The sequence below is a fragment of the Lissotriton helveticus genome, chromosome 1_1 (assembly GCF_964261635.1).
Source record: "Lissotriton helveticus chromosome 1_1, aLisHel1.1, whole genome shotgun sequence".
Taxonomy (NCBI): Eukaryota; Metazoa; Chordata; class Amphibia; order Caudata; family Salamandridae; genus Lissotriton; species Lissotriton helveticus.
The window spans coordinates 2,146,266,623-2,146,292,457 of record NC_136057.1 but is presented as its reverse complement, the minus strand read 5'-3'; the positions used below and the strand labels follow the sequence as shown (position 1 = coordinate 2,146,292,457).

The 25,835-nt window shown below is 48.8% G+C and overlaps 1 protein-coding gene across 1 annotated transcript in view; it reads right to left on the bottom strand.

Moving 5' to 3' along the window:
- DR1 (down-regulator of transcription 1) overlaps nucleotides 1–20,089 on the bottom strand; it is a 40,473-nt gene extending 20,384 nt beyond the window's left edge. Inside the window, exon 1 of the mRNA XM_078659286.1 lies at nucleotides 19,577–20,089. Within this exon, the coding sequence (XP_078515412.1) occupies nucleotides 19,577–19,796 (220 nt within the window). The 5' untranslated portion in view covers nucleotides 19,797–20,089. The remainder of the gene's footprint in view (nucleotides 1–19,576) is intronic.
- Nucleotides 20,090–25,835: the final 5,746 nt, after the last annotated feature.

Below are 25,835 nucleotides of genomic sequence, written 5' to 3'. Positions count from 1 at the left end.
TAACAAGATAGGACTATTGGCGTTGTCAATGGGTATCAGTTGCATAAGATAAATAATCAACAACTTTGGATCCGTTGTAAATAATATTGAAAATGCTTCTGTTCTTAAGTGAGGAGACTGGGGAAGAATTACAACGAGTCTCTTTGAAGTCACATAACAGGCAGGGAAGGGTGGCACTGCTGCAGAGTTACGATTTGTTTTCCACCCTGATGGTGAGGGACCCGTCTCATTTTTTCTGTATTTCTCATATGCCCTGGTTGTGTATGAATAGGGTTGCCTTTGTTTACTAAACATTACTCATTTTATCAGTGCCAGGCTTGGGCCTCGGGGAGAGAATTTTCGAGCTAGCGTTCATGAAAAGGGATGCCCTTAAGATCTCAATGTGTCAAGTGCTTTCTGCGGAGATGGTTCTGCAGTCTGCATGTCTAAATTCCATTGAGTAAGCCACCCGTCCTCTATCAGTTAGATTCAATTTAGTTGTAAAACTTGTTTGTTTAGTGAGTTGCTCGGCCGATACAATGTCATTGTGCTTTAAAAACACATACTGGGTGGCCAAGATGGCGGTGTGAGCGGACGTGCTTCTCGGAACTCCCGCCGCCGGCCGATAACACAGCACCTTTTACAGCACCTCATCCCCCGTGTTTGGGCCCCCCGAGGAGCGGTGGTCGATCGGACGGGCTTGGCCCCGGTGGGACTCTTTGCGGGGCGTCCAGGGCTCCTGGGGCCGCGGAGAGAGGCTCATCCCGAGAGCAGCCTGGTTTGGCCTAGCGGCGAGGAGAGACGAGGAGGCGTGGCCGAGGGTGACGGCGGAGCGTGCCCGGCCTGGTAGCACCTCTGGCGGTGTTCTGTTACGCGAGAGCCGGTGGGTAGGTGGTGGGTCCGGCCCACGTGGTCTCTGCGTGAGGCCCCCGGGGTGCTGTTGCCCGGGGGCTACTGCGGACCTACCGCCGCCGCTTGGGATCGGCCACTGCAGGAGTGGCCACTGCCGGGGCCAACAGAGGAAGGAAGCGGTGCGGCCTTATGCGGAGGGCCCGCCTGCGGAGCGACGTCTACCCGCTGATCGGACATCGACCCCAGGGGACCCCGGCCTACGGTGATGAGCGGAGAGTGGCTGAGGGGACCCCTGGTGACTGCTTGCACAGCCCCGTGGATTGGTAAGCCGGCGTGGCGTTGTAACGTGACTCTGCCCCTCTCCGCTGGACATTGGGGGTCTCGAACGGCCGGGAAACCCACCTGGAGGTGGGCGGGGAGGTAGATCACGGGCGCTGAGGCCTGGTTGGAGGGCCCGGGGCGGCCAAAATTACTGCGCGTTGGCGGCCGCCATTTTGGACACCACATTGGGCGCATACCTGAGCGAAAGGTCGTCCTTCGTGAGGCGCCTTGAGGGAACGTGTTTGGTCCCCGGCATAACGCGCAGAGGCCGGCAGTGGCGTGTTCCCCGGGAAGGTACGGCCTACATCAGGGCTGGAAATTGGAGCGACGATCGGGGTACGGCGGTGCTTGTCCCGAAGACACGGTGAGGACCCGGCTGAGTGTGTGGCCGAGGGGTGGGCGCCTTCCTGCCGCCAGCGTGGTGCTTGGGGGAACATCAGTGGACTCCACGGAGGGGCTCTTTATGCATTCAGTGGCTCCGCGACTTCAGGTGGGGAACCGGGCCCTCCCACGTGCTTGAGACCCGGGCCCATTCCGCCGCATAGCACCAGTCGCGGCCCGGCTGCGAGCCCCGCGGGACATGTCCTCTGTACGAGGCCGGAAAGATAGGACCATTAAAGACCCGTTCACCCCTAACGCGACGGGGAAGCGGGCAGACCCCACCACGGCGGTTCAGCGGGCTGGTGCTGACAAGATGGCCACTGGCTCCTCTACCTCTGGAACGGCGAATACCGAGGAGCCCATCACCAAGGCTTTTCTAGAATCCCTCTTCAGTGGTCTGCGAGAGGACATTCACGCCCTGAAAAGGGAATTGCAGGAGGAGATTAGAGAGGTCCGCCGCGACACGGACGCAATAGGTGAAAGGGTGGCCGACTTGGAGACCAAAGGCGAAGGGCGCGACGTTGAAATTGAGGCTCTGCAGCAAGAAATCATCCGTATACATGACCAGCAGGTGGACCTTCAATCCCATGTTGAGGATTTAGAGAACCGCTCCCAGCGGCATAACATCAGGATTCGGGGGGTGAAGTAGACTCCCGACACGGAGGATCTATCCACTTTACGCAAGGCCTATTCAACCACATTCTTGGTAGGCCAGCGGACTCTGCACTCCGCCTTGATAGGGCGCACCGGACGGGCCCGCCCAGGGCCGCTTCAGCCCTCCCGGCTGATATCTTGGTCTGCGTGCAGGACTTCCGTACCAAGGAAGAAATCCTCAGCAAGGCCCGACAGATGGGAACTATCTCCTTTGGAGCACACTCACCGTCTTTATATCAGGATTTGGCGGCCATCACCCTCGAAAAACATAGGTCCTTCAGACCGGTCACTGCGGAGCTGAGACGGCGCAACATCTCCTACAATTGGGGCCACCCCTTTCGCTTGGTGTTTAGGTTGGACAATAAGGTTTGCCAACTGCGGTCCTTCCGGGAAGCATGCAGTCTTTTGGGCATCGAGGAGCCGAAGGAGGAGGAGGAGGAGGGGCCGCCTGCCCGGGTGGCGTCTGGAGTGGACCATACCGGGCAGTGGCAACAGCATCGGAGGAGGCGCAGGCCAAAACGTCCACCCGCGGTGGAGATCAAGGAGGGTCAACGAGCAGCGGTGGAGACTGCGGCGACGGAAATGGCGAGCCCTGACAGCGGTTGACTGTCGTTCTCAACACTCTGTGGCATTGTTGAGAAAGGATGGGATGAGACCAGACGGGTCGGCGGCGGGAGAAAAGGCGTTGGATTCGGACACAGTCCCCCAATTTTGACCTTCACTATACATCTACATTAGTGGATGATGGACAAGACTGGTTTTTTGTATCCTTCATGTTGGGGAGGGGGGGGTTGTTGTGGGTGGGTTGGGATTGCGGGAGGGACGGGGTCCAGGTCCAGGGATTCTTTTCAGCTCTGATGTGTTGCTTTCCGTAGATTATAGAGGGGCGCAGGCTTCAGGATACGCCTCGGGGAAAGTCCGGATGTACGAGAGACATGCTTGGCGAACGCTTGATTCTGCCCGGATAGGGGTCCGGGTGGCCCACACGTTTCACTATGCCCCCGACTGAGTTGCGGATCCTCACACTAAATGTGCGGGGACTCAACAATCCAGTGAAAAGGAGGGCTGTCCTTTCCCTTCTGGAGGCCTCTAAGGCCGACATATGCTTGCTACAAGAGACCCACTTATTGTCGAGGGGTTGTCACAGGATGCGCTCGCGCTATTTCCCCCAACAATTTTACTCTTCCTCTTCCACCAAAACAGCGGGGGTGGCTATCTTAGTAGCCCAGAGGTTCAGGGGAAAGGTCCTGCAGAAAGGGGCGGAGGTGAAGGGGAGGTTGTTGTCTTCTAGATTCTCCCTTGGGGGAGCGACCTTCACAGTCTGTTCTATTTATGCCCCAAATGAAGGTCAGGAAAAGTTTTTACACTCCGCTCTCACGGAGGTGGCAGCGTCCCCTGGTTATGGACAATATGCAGGATAGGTCAGCGCAGCGCTCCACTCAGGCTGGGACACTCTCCACTGGGGGGTTGGCTAGGCTTACAGACATGGGCATGGTGGATTTGTGGCGTCGATCCCATCCCTCGGAAAGGGAATACAACTATTACTCTAATGCCCACAAAACCTATGCCCGCTTGGATTATTTTCTGGCATCCCCTTCCTTACAGGCACTTGCAACGGCGGTGGAGATAGGAGCTGCATCCCTCTCTGATCATTCCCACATGATGGCTGTGTTCTCTTTGGCCCCCCTTTCACGCACACCGCGCTGCTGGAGGCTGCGCGACTCGCTGCTGCATCGCGCCGACGTGGTGGGGAAGATCCGGGGGGCTATAACTGACTATTTGGCGCATAACGACACTGACATCACATCGTTGGCCACTCATTGGGCGGCGCTAAAGGCGGTTCTGCGTGGTGAGCTTATAGCGATCTCGGCCGCCGAGAACGCAGAGCGTGCACAGAAACGGGAGGAACTGTCGCTGAGGACGCGAGAACTTGAGCGCATGCACCAGCGGACCGGGGCGCCGAGGATCTGGAGGCAGCTGCGACAAGCTAGGCAACAACTGACAGCGCTCGACCAAGACCACGCGGAATATGCGGCATTGAGGGTGCGACACTTATATTATACTGGGGGAGACCGCTGCGGGAGACTGCTGGGTCATGCGCTTCGGAAAAAACAACGGAAACAGTCGGTACGGGAGATCGTCGCGCCGGATGGTCACCGAGGACGCGGACATTGCGGGGGCATTTAGCACTTTTTACACCTCACTGTATACTGGGTCGGTGCTTGACCCGGAAGAAGGTGAGAGGTTCTTGGCCTCGGTCTCCCTCCCTGCGTTGACCCCGGAACAGTCGGATCTTCTGGAGCGTCCTATCCGGCCAGAGCAGGTGGTTGCAGCTATCTCGTGCCTCAAATTGGCAAAAGCGCCCGGCTTGGATGGCTTCTCGGCGATCTTTTACAAGACGTTTTGTGCGCAGGTGACGCCTCTGCTGACCGCCCTCTTTAATTCTTTCGCAGACGCCGGGGCGATCACGAGCGATTTGCTGGAAGCCACCATTTCAGTCATCCCCAAACAGGGGAAGGACCACTCGAGGTGCGAGGCATATCGCCCGATATCTCTACTCAATGTAGACCTTAAACTCTACACCAGCATACTAGCGGCGGGCCTCACACCACTAATGCAGGGGCTGATCGACCCGGATCAGGCAGGATTCATCCCTGGACGTCAGACCGTAGACAACACTAAAAGGGCGCTGCACCTAATTGAGAAGGCCACAAGAACGTCGGGGGAGTACATGTTGCTGGCGATAGATGCCGAGAAGGCATTCGACCGAGTCCACTGGCCTTACCTCGAGCAGGTGATGGTGAAAGCTGGGTTGGGTGACCGATTCCATACATGGGTTCTTAACTGCTATTCTTACCCCTCCGCGTCGGTCCGGGTCAACGGATTCGCCTCGCCACGATTTTCTATAGAGCGTGGCACTCGGCCGGGGTGCCCGCTGTCGCCCTGCTCTTTGCCTTGTATATGGAGCCGCTAGCACAACTGATGCGGATCACTCCTGAGGTACGCAGCATCAAATTTGGGGCATATGTCCATACCATCAGCCTGTATGCTGACGATGTCCTCCTGTCTTTGTCCTCCCCGGACACGTCCCTCCCGGCCTGTGTGGAGATCTTGAGTGCGTTCTCCAGAGTGTCGGGGTTTAAGGTGAATATGACCAAGTCGGATGCCTTGGACCTTTCCCTCGCCCCGCATACGCGAGCCGACCTGCAGAGGCGTTTTCCGTTCCGTTGGGCGCAGAAGTCAGTTCCTTACTTGGGAATTCAACTGGCCGCAACGTTGTCGGACACGGTTGGGATCAACTATGCACGGCTACGTCGGCTCATTCGTACTGAGCTGACCAGGTGGAAGCACCTCCCTATGTCATGGCTGGGTAGGGTAGCGGCCATCAAAATGACGGTCTTACCACAGATTCTATACGTGTTCCGCACCATCCCCCTCCGTCCGCCGGATGGCTGGCTTCGCCAGATGCAATCAGAGCTGGCGCAATTTATATGGAATGGCAGGAAACCCCGACCGAAGCTGCGTCTCGCGACACTCCCTCCTGAAAAAGGGAAATTGGGTCTTCCGGATTTTCTGCTTTACTATCAGGCGGCACAACTGAGAACGTTGGTGGAGTGGAGCAGGTGGGAGTCAGATAAACATTGGCTCTTTCAGGACCAGGCGGTCGCGGGTCGTCCGCTCCAGGAAGTGCCCTTTCTCCGCCGTCAGCATCGTCCCCCCAATCTTTACACCTCCTACATCACGAGAGTACCACTGGAGGTCTGGGATTGCACCAATCTTAAATCTGATCTGACCACCTTTCCGTCTCCGCTTACTCCCCTACTCGAGAACCCGGACTTCACCCCCGGGATGGATGTGGTGGCATATGCGAGGTGGCGCCCGGCGGCTGTAGATCCCTAGTCTATTTGTATACTAAGGAAGGGATTATCCCATTCGAGACTTTCAACCGAGAATATCACCTGCCGGAATTAGAGCGCCTCCGGTATCCCCAAGCTCGGCATTGGGCGATGAATAGCCAGGTGCGGGAGGGGGCTGATCGACAGCTGCGTCCATACGAATATTGGCTAATCACGAGAACCTCGGATAAGCATCTCATTTCTGATCTATACCGCACACTCCTGGACCGGTACTCTCGGGTGTACAACTCGGGCAGGGCGCGCTGGGAGAGGGAGTTGGGGGGCACCCGTAGCACCACAGAATGGGACAGTATATATTACCGCGCGCGACACTCTGCTTATCACATGGGACTGACCGACACGCTCACCAACATAGCCACATACTGGTACTATACCCCTGAGAGACTGCATGAAATGGACCACAGCAGGGAGGCGACGTGTTGGAGAGGTTGTGGGGAGAGGGGAGTCCCTGACCCACCTATTATGGGATGGCGTCCAGCTGAAGGAGTATTGGAAATTGGTGTTGGATGAGGTTGATGCCCACTTTGATACCGAGCTCCCTCGCTTTCCCTCCTAAATACTACTGGGTTTGTCCTATCCGGTCACGTATCCCCTGCGTTCCCGTAGGGGCAGATTGATTGCCATTGCATTGGGTTCAGCATTGCAGAATATTGTGTCTTTCTGGCCCTCCACTCACACGCCCACTTTTCAGGGGTGGCTTTACCGTCTTTGGGCGGTTCTAGGCATGGAAAAGCTCTCCCTGATTGGGGCGGGACAGGGGGACAGATACGCGGAATTGTGGCAACCATTTCTTTCCCTGCTGGCTATGGAATTTAGAGAGGTTACGTGCCCTAGATATCTGCGCCTGGCCCAGACCGAATCTGATGGAGTCCGAGGGGCCTTGTCCTTACTTGCGGAAATTGTTGGACCTGGACCTGGGGAGGGAGGGGGTGGTGGTGGAGTAGTTGGGTCAAGGGGAGGATCAGGGTGGGGTGGTTCTATTTGGGGTTTTTATTTTTGTGTTTTTTGTTTCCCCAACATCTTGACAACTGTGGCCTATACAGTGGCAGCACCCGTTCATTGGGGCTTGGCGGGAGAATCTCCGGGGTGGCTATGTACTCGGGGGATCCCTGAGGCTGTAAACCACGATATTTTCATCCCCCCACCTCGTCCCCCCGATTTGAGACGCGGCCGGCCCTTCGGGGTTGTAGGCGGCTTGCTGTGTTAAATACCAACTGCATCACTGTTATCCTTGAAACACCTGTTGGGTACCACGATCTCCAGCCGGCCCATCGGGTTGTAGGCGATTTTGTCATGAATGTTTGCTTCTACAATACTAATAAAACAGATTTAATACTAAAAACACATACTGATATATTTGTTGTCATTGTTAGAAGGTCGCCCAACTCTATGACTTAAAATGCCCACAGGATGAAGGTGAATATACTTTTACCAAATAAGCGGACAATGACACGGAGAAAGATGGAATTCAGTTTTTTTCCCTGACAGCATAACCGCCTGTTTTGCAAAGTAAACATTTTCTCTTGGTATTAAAATAACGGATGTTTATTGTTAACCAACTCGTTACATTTTATTGATCTTGGAAGGATGAAAGGCTGTACGTACCCACCAATATTTGACGTTGTGACCATGAGGTCAAACACTTATTCCTAGATTGGATGCATTAGTCCACTGAACAATCTACCAGACCGTGTATGTGGAAACTCCGATAAAACCACACGAGTCACACATAAGGCAGAGTATGACAAGAATTGACTGCAGTGGTTTTAATCCTTTGATAATAAATATGTCCAGCTCTGGCAAAACCAGCTGCTAGAATAATTTAGCCTCAACTGTACATGTCGGGCAGGCCATAAGCAAAATACCAGTCACCCTGACATGCGCAGTTCAGTTAAGAAACCCTACCTGCCGGGTGCGAATAAACAACACCTACTAGTACACCAAACATTGGCATCGTCAATAGGTGACGTTTTTATCTAATCTCTCTCACTTACTTTTTTGTATTTTTGACATTTCCTTTTGTCCGTGGTTGTTCAGCTTCAGCGCCCGTCTGTACTGCCCCCAACCCCATCACTTCATTATTGTTGTCTGAAAAGCAGAGCAACCAGAGCCCAGCCAAGCCCCCCAGTAAAACACCGTATATCACGTTGAGGAAGTTGGAATTTCAAGTCCATTTCATGTTAGTTTCCTTTGGTTTCAATTTAAGTTTGGTATAACATTTTTGTCGTTCGTAGTGCCCCTTAAGAAGTGCTTCATTTTTTCACCTGTAGAACCGAACCCGTGACCTACAAGTAACACATCACTACATGGGTCTCTTAGCTCATTAAATCACGTTAAAACTTCAGAGCACATTTACCAGTCCTGGCTCAGGCGCTTTGGTGGCGGTAATGGGGCTATGAAATATTAATGTGGGTGGTGTGAAGAGGTCACCTCTTTGGGTCCATAAAAAGAGGTCTGCGCATCAGGTGTGCTTTGATATGTGGGTGCAGAAATCATTCAATTAACCATATGCCCCAGAAAGTAAAAGCCTTGTACGTGCTTCCACTAGGCAAACTAAAAGCAAACAAGCATTTGCAAAGCAATAGGTCTAGCATTTGTGAGAGTTTAAGTTATTGACATTCTATCTATCTATCTATCTATACGGAATTTGTTAAGCGCACGGTCACCCAGGGGTTTCATGGCGCTGAAGAAAACAGATGGTAGATGGTAAGTGAGGGGGCAGATGGTGTAGTGCTCTAACCGTACGCTGGTTTGAATAGCCAGGTCTTCAAGGCTCGTCTGAACTCTGTCAGCTTGGTACAGCTCCGGATGGACAAGGGCAATGAGTTCCAGGTCTTTGGGGCGAGATATGCAAAGCTGGATCCGCCGAGTCGTTTCTTTTTAAAAGTCGGCACCGTGAGGAGGGACAGATGGGTAGAGCGAAGCTCGCGGGTAGGTTCATGTTTGTTAATGAGTTGGTTGACGAACCTGGGGCTCTTTCCGTGAAGAGCCTTGAAGATTATGCAGCCTGTCTTAAAAGTGATCCGATGGGTAATGGGAAGCCAATGGAGGGAGGCCAACAAAGGTTTAGCTGACTTCCTGCGATTGCTCTTGAATATTAATCTGGCTGCTTGATTTTGAGCAATCTGCAGGCGTTTAACGATGGTGAGGGGGAGGCCCAGGTAGGTAGAATTGGAGAAATCTAACCGCGAGAGAACCAATGCGAGCACCACCTGGATGAGAGCAGAGTGGGTCAGCAGATGAGCGATTTTTTTAATCTTTCTTAACTGAAAGAAGCAGGAGGAGATCACAGTTCCGACCTGGGTCTTCAGTGAGAGATCGACGCTAAGAGTGACCCCGAGGCTTTTGGCAGACTGGGAGGGGGATGGAGGTGTGCCCAACGAGGATGGCCAAAAGTGGGGCCCCCCAACTGAGTGCGCTGTTACTAGGGAGTACTAACTCAGTCTTTCCTGGGTTCAGCTTAAGGTGGTTCCGATCCATCCAGCTCTGAATGTGCAGCATGGTCTTTTGAAATTCCTCGACGGAGTCCGGGGAGTTGAGGGGAAATACCAGCTGCAAATCGTCTGCGTAGTTAAATATGAAGACTTTTCTGTTTTTCAGGGAGTGCAGTAGGGGTTTGAGATAAAGATTAAAAAGGAGGGGGGACAGTGAGGAGCCCTGTGGGACACCGCAAGTGGTTGGGAGTGTGGGGGCTGTGAAGTTCTCCAGCTTTACAGCCTGGGATCTGTCCGTCAGGAAGGACTTGATCCAAGAGAGAGCCGCGCCGCTGAGGCCGGCTTGTTCGACACGATGTAATAGTATGGTGTGGTCCACCGTGTCGAAAGCGGCCGATAGGTCGAGCAGTACGAGGGCCTGATGGATTCCATTGTCGGCATTGGTCCTTAGGGTGTTCTGCACGGCGAGGATCACCGCCTCGGTGGAGTGTGCCTGGCGGAATCCCGCTTGGTTGGGTTCCAAATAATCTGATGTTTCGATGAAGTTGGATAAGCAGCTGGTTATGTAAGCTTCCAGTAGCTTTGCACCGTAAGGGAGAAGGGAAATGGGGCGGTAATTAGAGAGGTTGGAGGGATCGGCACCTGGTTTCTTAATAAGAGGGACCAGGGTGGCATTTTTTAAGGAATCGGGTACTATTCCTCGTGATAGGGAGGTGTTCAGAATAGGGAGTATGCCCTGGGGGAGTGCAGCATAGACTTCTTTCAGAATATGCGGGGGACAGAAATCGTTGGGTGAACCCGATTTTACTCGGTTCATTAGCTCCAGTAATTTAGGTGGATCAATGGGGGGGATGTCCTGAAGAGTGTTAGGATTTCTACAGATATCCGGGTCGTCTGCTACAGCATAGTTGGTTTGAATGCTGTTTTTTATAATGTCAATCTTCTCCTTGAAGAAGTCGTTAAGCCGGTTGCACATCGTTTGTGAAGCAGGTTGAGAGGGAGAGGTTCTGGCGTCATTGCATAGGTCGTTGACAACTCTGAAGATTTCCCGTGATTTGTTTATGTTTTTAAAACGAAAACATAAATAAAAGGCAGTCATTTACAATGCCAATAGCGCAAACTTAAGTAAATGCGAGACCTATTGCATTGCAAATGCTTGTTTAACTTTAGTGGCAAATGAGTGGATACAATGGGGTTTACTGCAACACTGGCCCGCTGTTGTGGGCCCAGCAGAGAGACAAACAAAGCCCTGACGTAAATTGTGCTCTCATGTAACAGAAAAAATGCAAAATCGTTCAGGTTCATAAGAGTCCACATCTAGTGTTCACACCTAGAAAACTGGAAAGAGAGTATAAACTAAACAGCAGAAATTAAGTGATGAGTGATACAGTGCAGCGCTAAGAAGGATGGAAACACTCTTGTACAGCCTTTCTGGGAGACCTAGCAAATGAGACACTTGCATCTATTCTAAAGGGTCGGTACGGTTGGTCAGGGCAGTGTTGAGACGTTCGCAGCATTATTTTTGAGCCTCCTAGAGACCAAGTAATTTTGTTTCCAGCTCAAAACACAGTGGATCTTTTGGTGAAGTGTGGGTTCTATGTTAAGTGCAAGCCAATCACAATGTTAATCCAAGGGTACATAACTCTATACAGAAATAACGAATTTAGAAAGATATATGGATTCAGCAAATACAAGGACGCTTCTTCAACTTTCTGTACGAGGGGCAGCAGTAGTGATATGTTCTCAATTTATGTATTGCCCATAGATAGCGATAGGGTATTCTAAGCAGCACAAGCTGTGTAGGAGACGTTACAGAGCAGATGTTTTCACAGGTAACACGTAACAAGCAAAAATACTATCCACATGGAATAATGCTGTAGAATATGAGGGAATAAAAGATGGGTTCCGGTACTAAAACACAAATTATTCATTTGAAGCTTTCAAATACTGTTTTATTGGCTGGTAACTCTACCCAGCTATTACACTTGTGTTACGGGGCTAGCTATGAATGGAATGTGGAAGTGCAGCGTAAAAATGTGGTGTGGTGTACTACGATGAATCCTGGAAAGAAATTGCTGGGAAGCAGAATGAACAACAATGGAGTAACGCGGAGGATGTAACTAAATCTACAAAGATTGTGGAAAAAATACATATATATTGTTGGTAGTTCATCAACAAAAGGGGATGTGGTGGATGATGGTTTGGGTTTTGCAACTCACGATAAAGCACGTATTGCGTATGAGTACAGCGAAATAATAATAATGGCATTTAATCTTGTTTCATTTGCAATGTCTGATCCACATTTAGAAACTGGAGTTTCCTATCAACATGAGACCTTCTATGAGCCAAGAGCATACAAGAAAGCAGGAGCATGCTGTACTGTTAGTGTGACTGTATAACAATTGCCTGCTTTCAACTCTGCATACTAAATTGAAAACTATGAAACGTTATAGTAGGCCTCGAGAAATCTACCCGCCCACTCGCAAAATGTTTAGGGCTTACTGGCCCATTCTGGCAAGCTGACAGAGAACATGTGTTATGTTTACTCGTTAAGTGAACGAGTAATAAATATGCCTTTAAATCTTGTTTTCATCTCGTTACATTAGCTCTGTGTTCAGAGACAGAGGTCGAATGCCAGCTATGTCTTCGGACAATTTGCTGTTTCTTTTACCTTAGAGGATAGGGTTTCCTTTTATTTTTTTGATTTTGTGAAGTGAACTGTCTGAGAATCGTGCCGTACAAAAAGTGTGCAATGAAGGACTGTAGGATGTTAAGCTTTTTAAAAGAACACAACAAATAAAAAAAACTTTTAAATGACCTGGACAAACATTTCAAAATATATTTCAGTGGATATGAAAGCAATTTTTTTGTAATTCTTTGATTTAAAAAAAAAAAAAATAATAAAAAAAAAATAATTAATAGGATGAACATAGATCAGACAACCTTACTTGGTAATGTGCAAATGACAATTTATTTCTGAAACACAAATTCCACAGTTTATAGTTTATACGCTATATGGTTTTATCAGTAAAACTATACGTCAGTGGGAAAGTTTGTGGTCATTTCAATGGAAAATGTGCTCTTTGTAAATGACAGCACCAACTACTGCATCATGCTTTAGTGGTCTATTTATCAAAAGGCAGTTTTTAAACACGTACAGAGAACAACTTCTACCCCCGCCCTGATGAAAATGCTGTTAGTGAATTAAGAGGTAAGTCACGGGTCATGTGTACCATATGTGCGAGCTTGATTCCTATTAGACATGGAGCAAACGTTTAGTCTATTAAATCAAACAAAACAGTTTTTTGTAAAGCAGCAATGCTTAACTCCCATAGTTGAAGGTGCTCTCGTATGCGATAGTGAAGAAAAAGGTGCTCTGTACAATTTAATATTCGCCTAGGATCACATATTTGGAGACCAGTTTACAGGGCAAGTACATTATTCAAGTCACTAGACCAGCACGTCTGGTAACATTTTTATGATTTTTCGGGGCCCATGTAGGATGTGATGGGCCCAGTTTGGTGGGGCAAGAGAGAATGACCAGTGCTGTACAGAAGATACACCACAAACCACTATACATTAACAACGAACCCTCTGAAGAATTTACGCTGTTAAACTGTGTAAAAAATAACACCCAGTAATATGCCAATTCAGGCACTAAAATAGGCAGTACTGTGTGCTATACTGGAATCAGAATGTATTATTTATGAACCAAGAACATATGATATTGCCTCAAGTAAAGAACACAATATGTGACACAGTACCACCATACAAGTCGCAGATATAGACGTATGACAACTCCACGTAAAGAAGTGAGTGCAATAACGCACTAAGACTATCCTTCAGAGCACAGTTGAACACACAGGTGATATTTCAAACAGTGCAAAAACCCGACGAGGCGAGTTGTATATGCCCACCCCAGGACCACTGCGTCCTGGTGCAAGGTACTGTACACAATTTAAATTCTGAGTGAGCTAAATACGTTGTACAATATCCCTATAAAGGGAAGGGAAGGTCGTGACGCCAGGCGGCGCCATCTTTGGTGCCGCACTAGTGGTTGGCCGAGCGCTACTTAGGGCGGGCAAACCTGAGGCTCTGCCTTGACTAACGAAGGCGTGCTGCCTCAATCCATAGCGACAGGGAGTTCGAGATCAGGAGCTCTGGAGCGCGAAATAGACAGCGCATTTTACGCACTTAACAGCGCTATTTACAACTGATTTTAAAATATCCTGTTTTGTATCCAAGTTGTTGTTGGGTTTATTTTTACCCTGTTTTTAGTCCCACTCACCTGCACTATAATAGTAATCACACCGCATTTCGCGGGTCCTTTTTCACCCCTTGGCGGCCATCTTAGGGGAAGGTCGTGACGCCAGGCGGCGCCATCTTTGGTGCCGCACTAGTGGTTGGCCGAGCGCTACTTAGGGCGGGCAAACCTGAGGCTCTGCCTTGACTAACGAAGGCGTGCTGCCTCAATCCATAGCGGCAGGGAGTTCGAGATCAGGAGCGCTAAATAGACAGCGCATTTTACGCACTTAACAGCGCTATTTACAACTGATTTTAAAATATCCTGTTTTGTATCCAAGTTGTTGTTGGGTTTATTTTTACCCTGTTTTTAGTCCCACTCACCTGCACTATAATAGTAATCACACCGCATTTCGCGGGTCCTTTTTCACCCCTTGGCGGCCATCTTAGGGGAAGGTCGTGACGCCAGGCGGCGCCATCTTTGGTGCCGCACTAGTGGTTGGCCGAGCGCTACTTAGGGCGGGCAAACCTGAGGCTCTGCCTTGACTAACGAAGGCGTGCTGCCTCAATCCATAGCGGCAGGGAGTTCGAGATCAGGAGCGCTAAATAGACAGCGCATTTTACGCACTTAAGAGCGCTATTTACAACTGATTTTAAAATATCCTGTTTTGTATCCAAGTTGTTGTTGGGTTTATTTTTACCCTGTTTTTAGTCCCACTCACCTGCACTATAATAGTAATCACACTGCATTTCGCGGGTCCTTTTTCACCCCTTGGCGGCCATCTTAGGGGAAGGTCGTGACGCCAGACGGCGCCATCTTTTTTGCCGCACTAGTGGTTGGCCGAGCGCTACTTAGGGCGGCCATGCTAACGCGCAGCGTGAGCGCGCCGGAGTCACGCCAGAGTCCAGCCCGTCTGCGCCCGGACGGGCGCGGGGGCTGGGAACTCTGGTGGTTGGTCTATTTACACACGGGATGAAATACTTCGATTAAATACGGGATTACATCCCTTAGACCCAGCTACGCTAGCTAGATTGAACGAGCTGGCCATTCGAAACCCACATACAGGTAAGTCGACTTCAGACCACACCTTGAAACTAACCAGTTTGAATACGAGGCCTATGCAATGCCATAATCTTGAGATCTTCACCTTGCTTCAAGATGAAGACATAGATATACTGACGCTGCCCGAGACATGGCTTGGGGAAAATTCGATACCGGACATCATAGCTGCTGTCCCGCCAGGATATGATATACACTGGCATAATCGTGCTGGAAATGCCCGGGGGGGGGGGGGGGGGGGGTGGGGGGGTGGACATTCTATTTAAAAAACAATTCGCTGTAACCAAAATTTTGGCAGAAACAATAGATTTGGCCGATATGCTCGCAGTGAAAATTATGTTTGACAATTTGTGTCTAACTATCCTCACTGTGTATCGCCCACCTAATTCCACCTCGGCTTTTAACGATCTATTCATGACTAGCATGTCTGATATATGCTCACGGTACAAAAATATAGTAGTCACAGGAGACTTCAACCTCCATTGGGACAGGGAAAGAAAAGACTCTGCAGCTGACTCATTAGAGACAACCATGTCTTCCCTGGGCTTTAAACAGCTGGTAGACTCCCCCACGCACAAAAAGGGCCACACCCTTGACTTGATTTGGACCTTAGATCCTAAGATTACCTTAGTGAAAGTGCTTCCCTGTATATGGTCAGATCACCATCTGATCTATTGTGATGTTCCTGTCGGCACGAAACCCCCACAACCACCACCCAAAATTAAAATGATTCGTAAGTGGAAAGATGTTGACTTGCAAACGCTGACCACCAAACTTACGGATTCTATTCAACCTATAGATCCTGACGCCGATGTAGACCAGGAGTGTAAGGCTATAATGGACTGCCTGATTAGTGCAATAAATCAGATTGCACCTGAGAAGCCTCAAAAGATTAATAGCGGAGGGAAAGGTGCCCCCTGGTTCACCCCTACTTTGAGGGAGCATAGGAAAGAACTACGTAATGTAGAAAGAATCTGGAGGAGGACAAAAGATGAAATATCCTATGAAGATTATAGGAAGCGGTTCCGCACCTATAAAAAACATATACTGGAGGCTAAAGCTACATTCTATGAAAAGCGGATTAACGAGGCGGACAATGTCCAGAAGGAAACCTTCAGAATTTTTGCGGAATTAAGTAAGAGAGCGCAAGATACGGATACCACAATTAGTGGTGATACCTTTCTGACATATTTTCTGGATAAGGTTGACACCATTTTAAATGAGATAAAAAATACTGCCACTGGCTCTATGGAACCACAGGTAGCTCAAACTATGGCGGGAACCCACATGTCCAATTTCCCCCGGATAGATTCATTGGGCCTTGAAACACTGATGAGGAAAACAAAGTCAGGCTCTCCAGCGGACCCATGTCCCCCAAGTGTGTTTCGCCTAGCTCGCCTTAGCCTAGAGGACCACATCCTGTCGATGTTGAATAAATCACTAGACACAGGTCGGCTACCAGCCAGTTTTAAGGAAGCTCGGGTGAAACCGCTAATAAAGAAAGTAGGGGCAGACCCCAAAGTGTTGAAAAATTACAGGCCAATCTCCCAGCTACCATTCCTGTCCAAGGTTCTCGAGCAACATGTGCTGATATCCCTGGCATTGTTTCTGGAGTCTAACCATCTTCTCCATGAGATGCAGGCAGGGTTTCGAGCACACCATAGCACCGAGTTAGTTATGCTCTCGGTGCTGGATGATCTCAGATTGATGGTTGACAGTAAAAAACCAAGCGCGCTGATACTTTTAGATCTGTCAGCTGCGTTTGATACTGTCAGCCATTCTTTACTCTTGGACAGGTTGGCTGACTTTGGGTTTCGGGATTCAGCTTATCATTGGCTGGAATCTTTTCTATCTGGGAGAACCCAGAGGATTCAGTTGGGAGATATGGTATCAGGAGTGGGAGAACTTACATGCGGGGTTCCCCAGGGCTCTGCCTTGTCTCCCCTCCTGTTTAATCTGTATTTACAACCTCTAATAAAAACTCTGACTGAGATGGGTTGCCGCGTATTTAATTACGCGGATGACACTCAGTTGTTGTTGAGTATGGATGACACTGAACGGGCCCAGTTACAGGCACAGGAGATACTCAGATACACAGTTAAATGGATGTCTGGGACCCTCCTGAAGATTAACCCCGAAAAAACCGAGGTGTTAATAATTTCATCTACTTGCTCCCCCTGGAGTGACCTGTACTGTCCCCAGGAATTGGGTCCCACTCCCAAACCAGCCGATTCGGTCAAAAGCCTTGGCATTAAGGTAGATAGTGCTCTTTCAATGGTGAGCCAGGTCTCTACCGTTGTAGGAACTTGCAACGGTCTTATAAGACAATTGCGCAAATTAGTTCCACTCCTTTCCCAGTCCATGCTTCGTACTGTAGTCTCGGCTACTATACTTTCGAGGCTGGACTACGGTAATGCTCTCTACCTGGGCCTACCAAAGGTATTAATTAACAGACTGCAGGTGGTCCAAAATGATGCAGCAAGATTTATCTTCAAACTTTCAAGGAAATCACATGCTTCCCCGCTGCTGCAGAGCCTTCACTGGTTGCCAGTGACGCAAAGGTCTGTTTTCAAAAGTCTCTGTATAGCCCATAAGTCTATCTATGGACAAGCTCCTGCCTATATTAAAGAAAGGCTAGAGATCTACCGACCTGAAAGAAGCCTAAGGTCTTCCGAGGCGCAATTGCTTGTGTGCCCTCGGTTTAAATTGGCCACAAAAGGTGGAAGATCTTTTTCGGCTCTGCTGCCTAGGATATGGAACAAACTGCCTGAGGCCCTTCGTAAGGATGGAAACAGGCTCCACTTTAGAAAGATCCTAAAGACTATCCTGTTCAGAGCAGCGCTGAGCCCAGCTTAGCTTCCACTCTTTCCCCTGTCGTTGATTAGGCTGTTATGTTTTGTGGTCAAAAGCGCCCTGAGACCTGCCGGTGAGTTGGCGCTATACAAACCCACACTAACAATAACAATAAAGAGTTTAGAGCTTCTGTTTGGTGCATTCACAAAAACAGCCAAAGGAGCATTGGATCCATATTAGAAGTACTTTGCTATACAGTAACCACACAAGGGATACTTGCTTATCACACAATAGATTATACGACGGCACTTTCCTAAACGGAGTCATACCTTAGTTTGGCGAGCTGCTCAGTGCCTAAAACACAGATTGATGTGCCACTGTACACGGTCCATTGTAGTATGGGTCTCTTTAATACACGCCCTGTACACTATATCATTGTAGAGCGCACTAGGAACTGGCTCTCCTCCCCCACTCACCAAACACGCATTGCACACAGGGTGCTATATGTAAACGTGTGCACTTACTGCAGATATACACCTGGACAACAGCACCAAACGATCTCATGGCGCAGCTCTTAACCTCGGCCACTTCGGATCACTCAGATTAATTTTAGGAGCCCATTAAATTACTCTCATCTCGTAATGGCAAGCACTCGAAATTATTTTTCACCTCTAACGGAAATTCCAGCAACACTTTCCAGACCACGATCCCGTTGCATAGTGTGCGTAACGGGTGAAAAACATCCCTCCCCAAAATAAGCTGGCCTCTACTCAGCTGCCTAATAAGAAGCTCAAACAAATCAGATGATATCAGACCCTTATCAACAGCTTCCACCCAGAGGCCACGATCATCATTAATATGTGCTTTATAGTCTACAGCGTCTTAGGTTATAATCAGCCACCAAACTTGGAGGACAAACTATCCATAGTACGATCCCCTTCCAGCCAAGAGGTTCGATGCAGCAGAGCAGACCATTTAAGACTCACGATTGCTTCGACCAAGAAAAGGGATCGTACTTCGCCGCACTAAACTCCCACCTTTCGGCAACGATCAATGCCTATCACTTCTGGAGACTTGTGGCTACTATACTATTCACAGATGACAAGTGAACACATCAAACTTGATCTTTAACAAAACTGCACTATGTAACTTATATGCAGCCTGGGCTTAAAATGCACTGCATGCAAATGGTTCGTATGTATATATCTAGGGCTGGTTAATGGCATTACATGACATGGGGACAACTGGCAACTACACATACTACTGCATCAATTTGTACTTTGATTTGAAGGCCAGACCATCTGATCTGCACTCTAGAAACACTATCAATTAAAACGAAAAAGATCACACTCAGTCGGTTTTAGAGCAGTGCTGTGAGTTGCCCCACAACACAGAAAAAATAAAACAGTAAATAATACAAAGACTTATCTCGTGACCCCGATCAGATAGCTACTAGCGCTGTCGAAACAGAAGAAAGCACTCATAGGTACACTCCATAAAGAGCACCAGAGGGTGCAACATAGAGAACTACGACCCTGCATTGAGGGTTGTCCTCTTGTCATGAGCATCAGGGCGACATAATGAGCATCAGGGGGGACAGCCCTTGACTAATAAAACGCGATTAAATCAACCCAGATCTGTATCTAGGGATGAATGTTTGCTTTACTCTGCATTCCGTCTATCATCTGTTCTCTTTGCTTGTTTTTTTAAATCCTTGAATAGATCCTGTACCCATATCTCAAATGTAATTTATGTATCTTGTGCAGATGCACAGGCTATACCCATATGAAACAATGAAGAAAGTATGCAGATGATGAGAAACCCTTTTATAAAGCACACCCGTTCCTCATTCCAAGCTTCCCTTGGTCTCCCTAGAGACCCACGAGCCTCACCCGTCCTCATTTTAAGCTTCCCCTGGTCTCACTATAAACCCCGAGACTCACCTAGGATGACATGTTCGGGGGAGATGGTCTTCTTCTCGGATTTGTTGCAGATCTCGTTAGCTTCGCTGGAGATGAGGTGGATGAACTCGGTACAGCAGTTCACCACCAGCTCGCGGGCATCGTTGGCTACGCGCACGTTAGGGAGAGTCTCTTTAATCATCTTGTTGATGGCGGCCCGGGGGATCGTCAGGTCATCATCGTTTCCGGAGGAGGAGGCCATGCCGGGGGAGGAAGATAGGCAGCTTATCGGGGCTTGGGCGAGGGTAACAGCGGCCGCTGGGCGGTTCCCACGCCTGCTTTCTTCGGTTGTCAGCAGGCGGCGCTAGGGCCACAACTCCATTATCAGGCGGCGCCTCAGCAACACCCTAGCGCAGCTCCCTTTAATTCATTGACCCGGCGGCTACACGCGGGAGTTGGGCTGGGAGCTCCTATCCTTTTCGCCGGAAGTATTGTCCGAGAGCAGCGCAGCGCAGTTACCTTCCACTTCCGGTGCTCCATTCCGCAAGCGCTCTATCACAGTTACCATGGAGCCGAATGTAAAAGCCCAGCCCATTTATGACGTAGGAGTACGTTCCTTACCTCTCACCCTGCCCATTTTTTGCCTGACGTTTTAATGGCCGCCACAGCTCATACGCATGCTCAGTGCAAATGTTCTGAGCTCGTCAAGTGACGTCGTGAGCCTGTTAGATCTATGAGAACATCCTAGTCTGCTGGAGCCGTCTATCGTATTTATTTATTTATGCATTTTTATATAGCGCGGACTTTACCCGAAGGTGTCACAGCGCTTCACAAAAGGAACAGAAATGAAACATAATTTGTATTTATTTATTTATTTTATTTATGCGATTTTATATAGCGCGAACTTTACCCGAAGGTGTCAGAGCGCTTTACATAGGACCCAGTTTCAAACATAAGGACTGACGGTACAAAAAGAATTTGCAAATTGTTGACTTACATAAGAACCAGTTGAAAACATACGGATTGAGGATTACATGCGTTATAAAAAGTTACAAACAGCAAAAATTGCAAATGTACAAGAGATAAAGTCACACAAGGAGGAGATACAAATGGATAAAATCTAGGCCTATACTAGTGATATCTCTATCTACTTAGGGAGGGGATACACATGGATATACTCTAAGAGTCACATAGGAAGGGTAGAGAGCAACACGGACTACTACATATTCTAGTGATTAGAGCTATCTCTATATACATAGGGAAGGGATACGAATGGATATATTCTAACAGACACATAGGCGACTAGTCGTTAGAGTTATCTCTATATACATAGGGAGGGGATACATATGGATATACTCTAAAAGTCACATAGGAAGGGTAGAGAGCAACGCGGATTACTACATATTCTAGTGATTAGAGCTATCTCTATATACATAGGGAAGGGATACACATGGATATATTCTAACAGACACATAGGCGACTAGTCGTTAGAGTTATCTCTATATACATAGGGAAGGGATACACATGGATATATTCTAACAGACACATAGGCGACTAGTCATTAGAGTTATCCCTATATACATAGGGAGGGGAAAAGAATGGATATACTCTAAGAGTCTACAGCATTTACCAGTGATTAGAGTTATTTCAATGAATCACAGAGCAGAGTTCCAAAAGTGTGGATGCAGTCACAGCACAAAGGGAGGGTGGGAGGGATGCAAGGGTAAGGAGAGAAGGGAAAGCAGAAAAGGGAGAAAACATTTGAGGATCATCCACGGGGAAAAGGGTTAAAGGACGAGGGAATGGGAGGAGGGCTAGAGTCCAGAGAAAACTGTCCAAAAACAGCAGCAAAGTGTCGGCCAGGACAGAACTAAAAGTCATGAGAAACATGACAAAAGAGCAGATTACAAAAGCATACATTACGTTACATAAGGTAATAGTGACATTTGTGAGAAAACAAAATACATGAGGTAGTAAAAATTGTGAGCAACCAAAAATACATGAGGTAGTAAAGGTAATAGTGACAATTGTGAGCAAACAAAATACATGAGGTAGTAAAAATTGTGAGCAGCCAAAAATACATGAGGTAGTAAAAAGTGCACAGGAGGAAAAAGTGACAAGTGTGCAGTTATAAGAGAAAACAAAGTATCATTTGAGGTATAATACTGCAAAAGGTGCTAGACACTCAGGCACAAGAACAAGCGTTATGTAGGCAAAGGAGGCACTTGTGCCAGTATCAAAGGTAAAAACATGTGAGAGGTAGCAAACCGTGTGTTACAAGGGCAAAGTGGTGTGTGCATGTTACACAAGGGCACCAAACACAAGTACATGGAAAATACTCCAAAGAGGCAGACACTCCAACCCCAGGAATACCCTGGGAAGGCACTTCCATGGTCGTGGAAATTATCAGTAGTGGGAAGTCTTCCTCCAAATAACAAGAGGACGTGAATTACTTTTGGAGGTGTCTCTGGAGGAGGAGAACTTTGAGGTCCCTTTTGAAGGCCTGGAAGGAGGCGGTGGTCCGGAGCAGAGGCGGAAGGGAGTTCCAGATTCTCACTGCGTTGCCTGAAAAGGATTGGGCCATTGTTCTCTCCTTCTTGAAAGTGGGAGGTTCAAGTAGAAGATTCTCCGCATTGCGTGAGGGTCTAGAGCCTCCAGAGAGTTTCAGTTTGTTCGCCAGGTAGCGAGGAGAGGAGGAGTGCAAGGCTTTGTGGGTGATACAAGCGGTCTTGTAGATAGCTCTAGCCTCGAAGGGAAGCCAGCGGAGGGTGGATAACATCGGTGTGATGTGATCGCTTCTTTTGGCCCCATAAATGAAGCGAGCTGCTGAATGGAAAATAGACTTAAGTGGGGACAGGTGAGGTTTGGGGAGGCCAGTAAGAAGAGAATTGCAGTAGTCTAGTGTGGAGAGGACCAGCGATTGCACCAGGGTTATAAGGTCCTGCTCCGGGAAGAAGCGTCGGATTCCCCAAAGAAGGCGCAGTTGGTAACGAGCAGATTTTGCAATATAATTGATGTGGGGAGTTAGATTGAGTTTTTTGTCTAGGATGACTCCAAGGGATTTTGCGCTGTCGACAATGATGGGTTTATTGTTTAGTAGATTCATCTGATCCATCCATGATTGAACCGGGGGGGGGGAGAGTGAGGAGGAGAAGAGGAGGAATTCAGTTTTGGAGGGATTCAGAATCCGTTGATGAGTTGACTTCCAGTTTTGGATCGAGTCCAGAGTAGAGCTTAGGAAGGAGAGATCATGAGTGGAGGCAACCTTGAGGTAGAGTTGAGTGTCGTCTGCATAGAGATGATAGTGAATCCCGGATTTGCTTAGGAGGTTTCCCAGTGGTTCTAAGTAGAGATTGAACAATGTGGGTGCAAGTATAGAGCCTTGAGGAACACCCTGACCTACCGCCACAGGAGAAGAAAGACTGTTCGCTATTTTGATCATTTGGGATCTGTCAGAGAGGAAGGATGCAAACCATTTAAGCACAGTGCCCTCCATGCCCATTCTCTGTTGAAGGATATTGAGGAGGGTGTTGTGATTGACAGTGTCAAAGGCTGCAGAAAGGCCAAGGAGAATTAGAAGACAGGACCCCCCCCCGAATCGAGTATCCTCAGCGCGTCATCAACCACTTGCAGTAGGGCTGTTTCAGTGCTGCAGTTTTGCATGAAGCCAGACTGACAATTGTCAAGAAGATCATTCTCCTTGATATGACGAGAGAGTTGTTTTGCTACACATCTTTCTGTGATCTTCGCAAGGAAGGGAAGGTTAGTGATGGGGCGGAAGTTGTTGAGGTCCTTCGCATCAGCAGTGGGCTTTTTAAGCAGAGGGGTGACCTGCCCAGTTTTGGAGACAGGAAGGGAGCCTTGCCAGAGGGAGAGGTTGATCAGAGTGGTCCAATAGGAAAGGTAATGGGTGTAGAAGTCCAAGGCAATGGCACTGGGGATAGGGTCAAGAGAATGGTTGGAGGGCTTTGTTTCGCGTATGCACTTGAGAAGGGCATCTTCAGATATGGGGTCAAAGCTCTGCCAAATGGCTAAGGATTTGCGCTCCTCTGGAGGTGTATGATGGGCGACCTGATCCACAAGTGATTTCACTTTTTCATCGAAGAAAATAGCGAAATCCGCTGCTCTCTTAGTAGAATCCTCCACCTCAGAGGATGGGGGAGAGCAGCTCGGAGTCTTGATGAGATCGAATAGTTTTTTGGGTCTATTTTTGGCGGAGTCAAGGAGGGTTTTGAAGTGCGCCACTTTCTCAAGGAAGATATGCTTGTGGTACTTGGATCTTGCTGTGCGAAGCATGGCTAAATTGTCTGTGGAGGGCACTTGCCTCCATTGCTTCTCCATGAATCTTAGCTGCTTCCTTTCCTCATAAAGGGATTTGTTGAACCAAGGTGCTGAGGGAGTGGGCCTTATCCTTTTGCTTTTGAGTGGAGCGACGTCATTAATTTCAGCTGCAAGAACTGTGAGGCATTGGGAGGTGAGATCGTCAACAGCTATGTTTGGGTCTAGCCTTGGAAGTGATAGCAAAGCTGATTCACAGAGGGGACCGATATCAATATTTTTGGCATCACGGAACCAGGAGATGGCCCTCTTGGGTTGGCCAAGAGTTATAGAGTGTGAAAGTTAAAGAGAGAATGGGATGAGGTGGTGGTCAGACTAATCTACATGGATTGGGGTAGAGGTAGAAAGCATGCCTGCTTTAGAAATAACAAGGTCCAGGATTGCGCCCTTAGAGTGGGTTGGTTCAATGCAGTGTTGGAAAAGATCATTTGTAGAGAGGAAGGTGGCCAGAGAGTTCGCAGAGGAGTCTTGTGGTACGCCCCAGTGGAGATTGAAGTCACCCACGAAGGTCTGATTGTCACTTTGTGTGTATTGGTCGCTGATGAAGTCAGTGAGATCTTCTATAAACGAAGGGCCACTACGAGGCGGGCGGTAAATGATATGGAATCTGAGCGGTGGACGGTGTTTCAATTGAAGCTCAAGAGAAAGGCATTCAAAGGTGAGGGAGGAACTGATTGGAGAAGCCTTAAGTTGGAGGGCGTTTCTAAAGATGACTGCAACACCTCCCCCGTGTTGTCAGTTCTGTCATTCCTTAATATGGAGTAACCTGTGGGTACTAGGAGATCAAACATAGAGTGAGAGGTATCTTTGAACCAGGTCTCTGTGAGGAAGAGCATGTCAAGTTTGTGAAGGGTGATGGTATCGGAGATTTCAAGTTTGTGTTTTACTGCAGATCTGCAGTTGTGAAGCATACAGCGCAGCTCTGTCAAGACTGTTTTGGTGACGGGGGCACTTGGGCTCTGAAGGGTGATCAGGATATTGTACTTATGTGGGGGTGCTCGGGAAGGTTTAGGTGGATGTTTTGTTCTGACAGAGGTGATGGTCGGAATAGTGTAGATAGTGGGGTTGCTAGGGTATGTCTGTTGAAGGAGGGTGGCGTTCAAGGGCTTGTGTGAGTTAAAGACGTTTGCAGACGAGAGGTTGGTCTTGGCTGTATTGGGGTGAAGGGGCGAAGTGCATCTCATGGGAAGTTGGGAGGGAGTAGAGGTGCATGGATGGGTGGAGATCTTAGAGCATAAAAGTGAAATGGCAGCTGTAAGCTGGGAGATGGAGGTGATCAGAGAGCCTAGCGTATTTTCCAGTGAGAATGAGGCAGAGCACGGAAGGTTGGGTGGCCCGACTGTATCCTTCCTCTGCTCAATTCTTCTCTTCTTTCCGGGACGGTACCCAGCTCCTTCAAGGAGGCCGTTCTAGTGCCTCTGTTGAAGAAGCCTGGAGCCGACCCTGCCGTCCCGGCAAACTATCGTCCTATCTCTCTCTTACCTTTTTTCTCAAAAATCTTGGAAGCCCATGTCACTGCCTGTCTCTCGGGGTTCATCGAGAGTTCCATCTTTCTCGAGGCCAACCAGGCCGGCTTCTGCCCTGGTCATTCTACGGAGGCTGTGATCCTGGCTGTCCTAGACACCTTGAGAGACGGAGCTGACAAGGGTACCTCCCAGGCCCTGGTTTTACTAGATCTGTCGGCCGCTTTCGACACGGTGGACCATAACATCCTCCTCCACCGTGTCGAACAGGCCGGCATCCAGGGCCTGGCGCTGGCCTGGGTGAAATCTTTCCTTATTGGGAGATCCCAGTCCCTCAGCCTAGGTACATTTAGGGCCCCTAGGGAACATCTGCCTTGTGGGGTCCCTCAGGGCTCGTCTCTATCCCCTCTTCTTTTCAATCTCTATCTTCGCCCTCTTCTCTCTTCTCTGAGGCAGTGGGACGTCCGCGTCTTCAATTACGCGGACGACCTACAACTAAT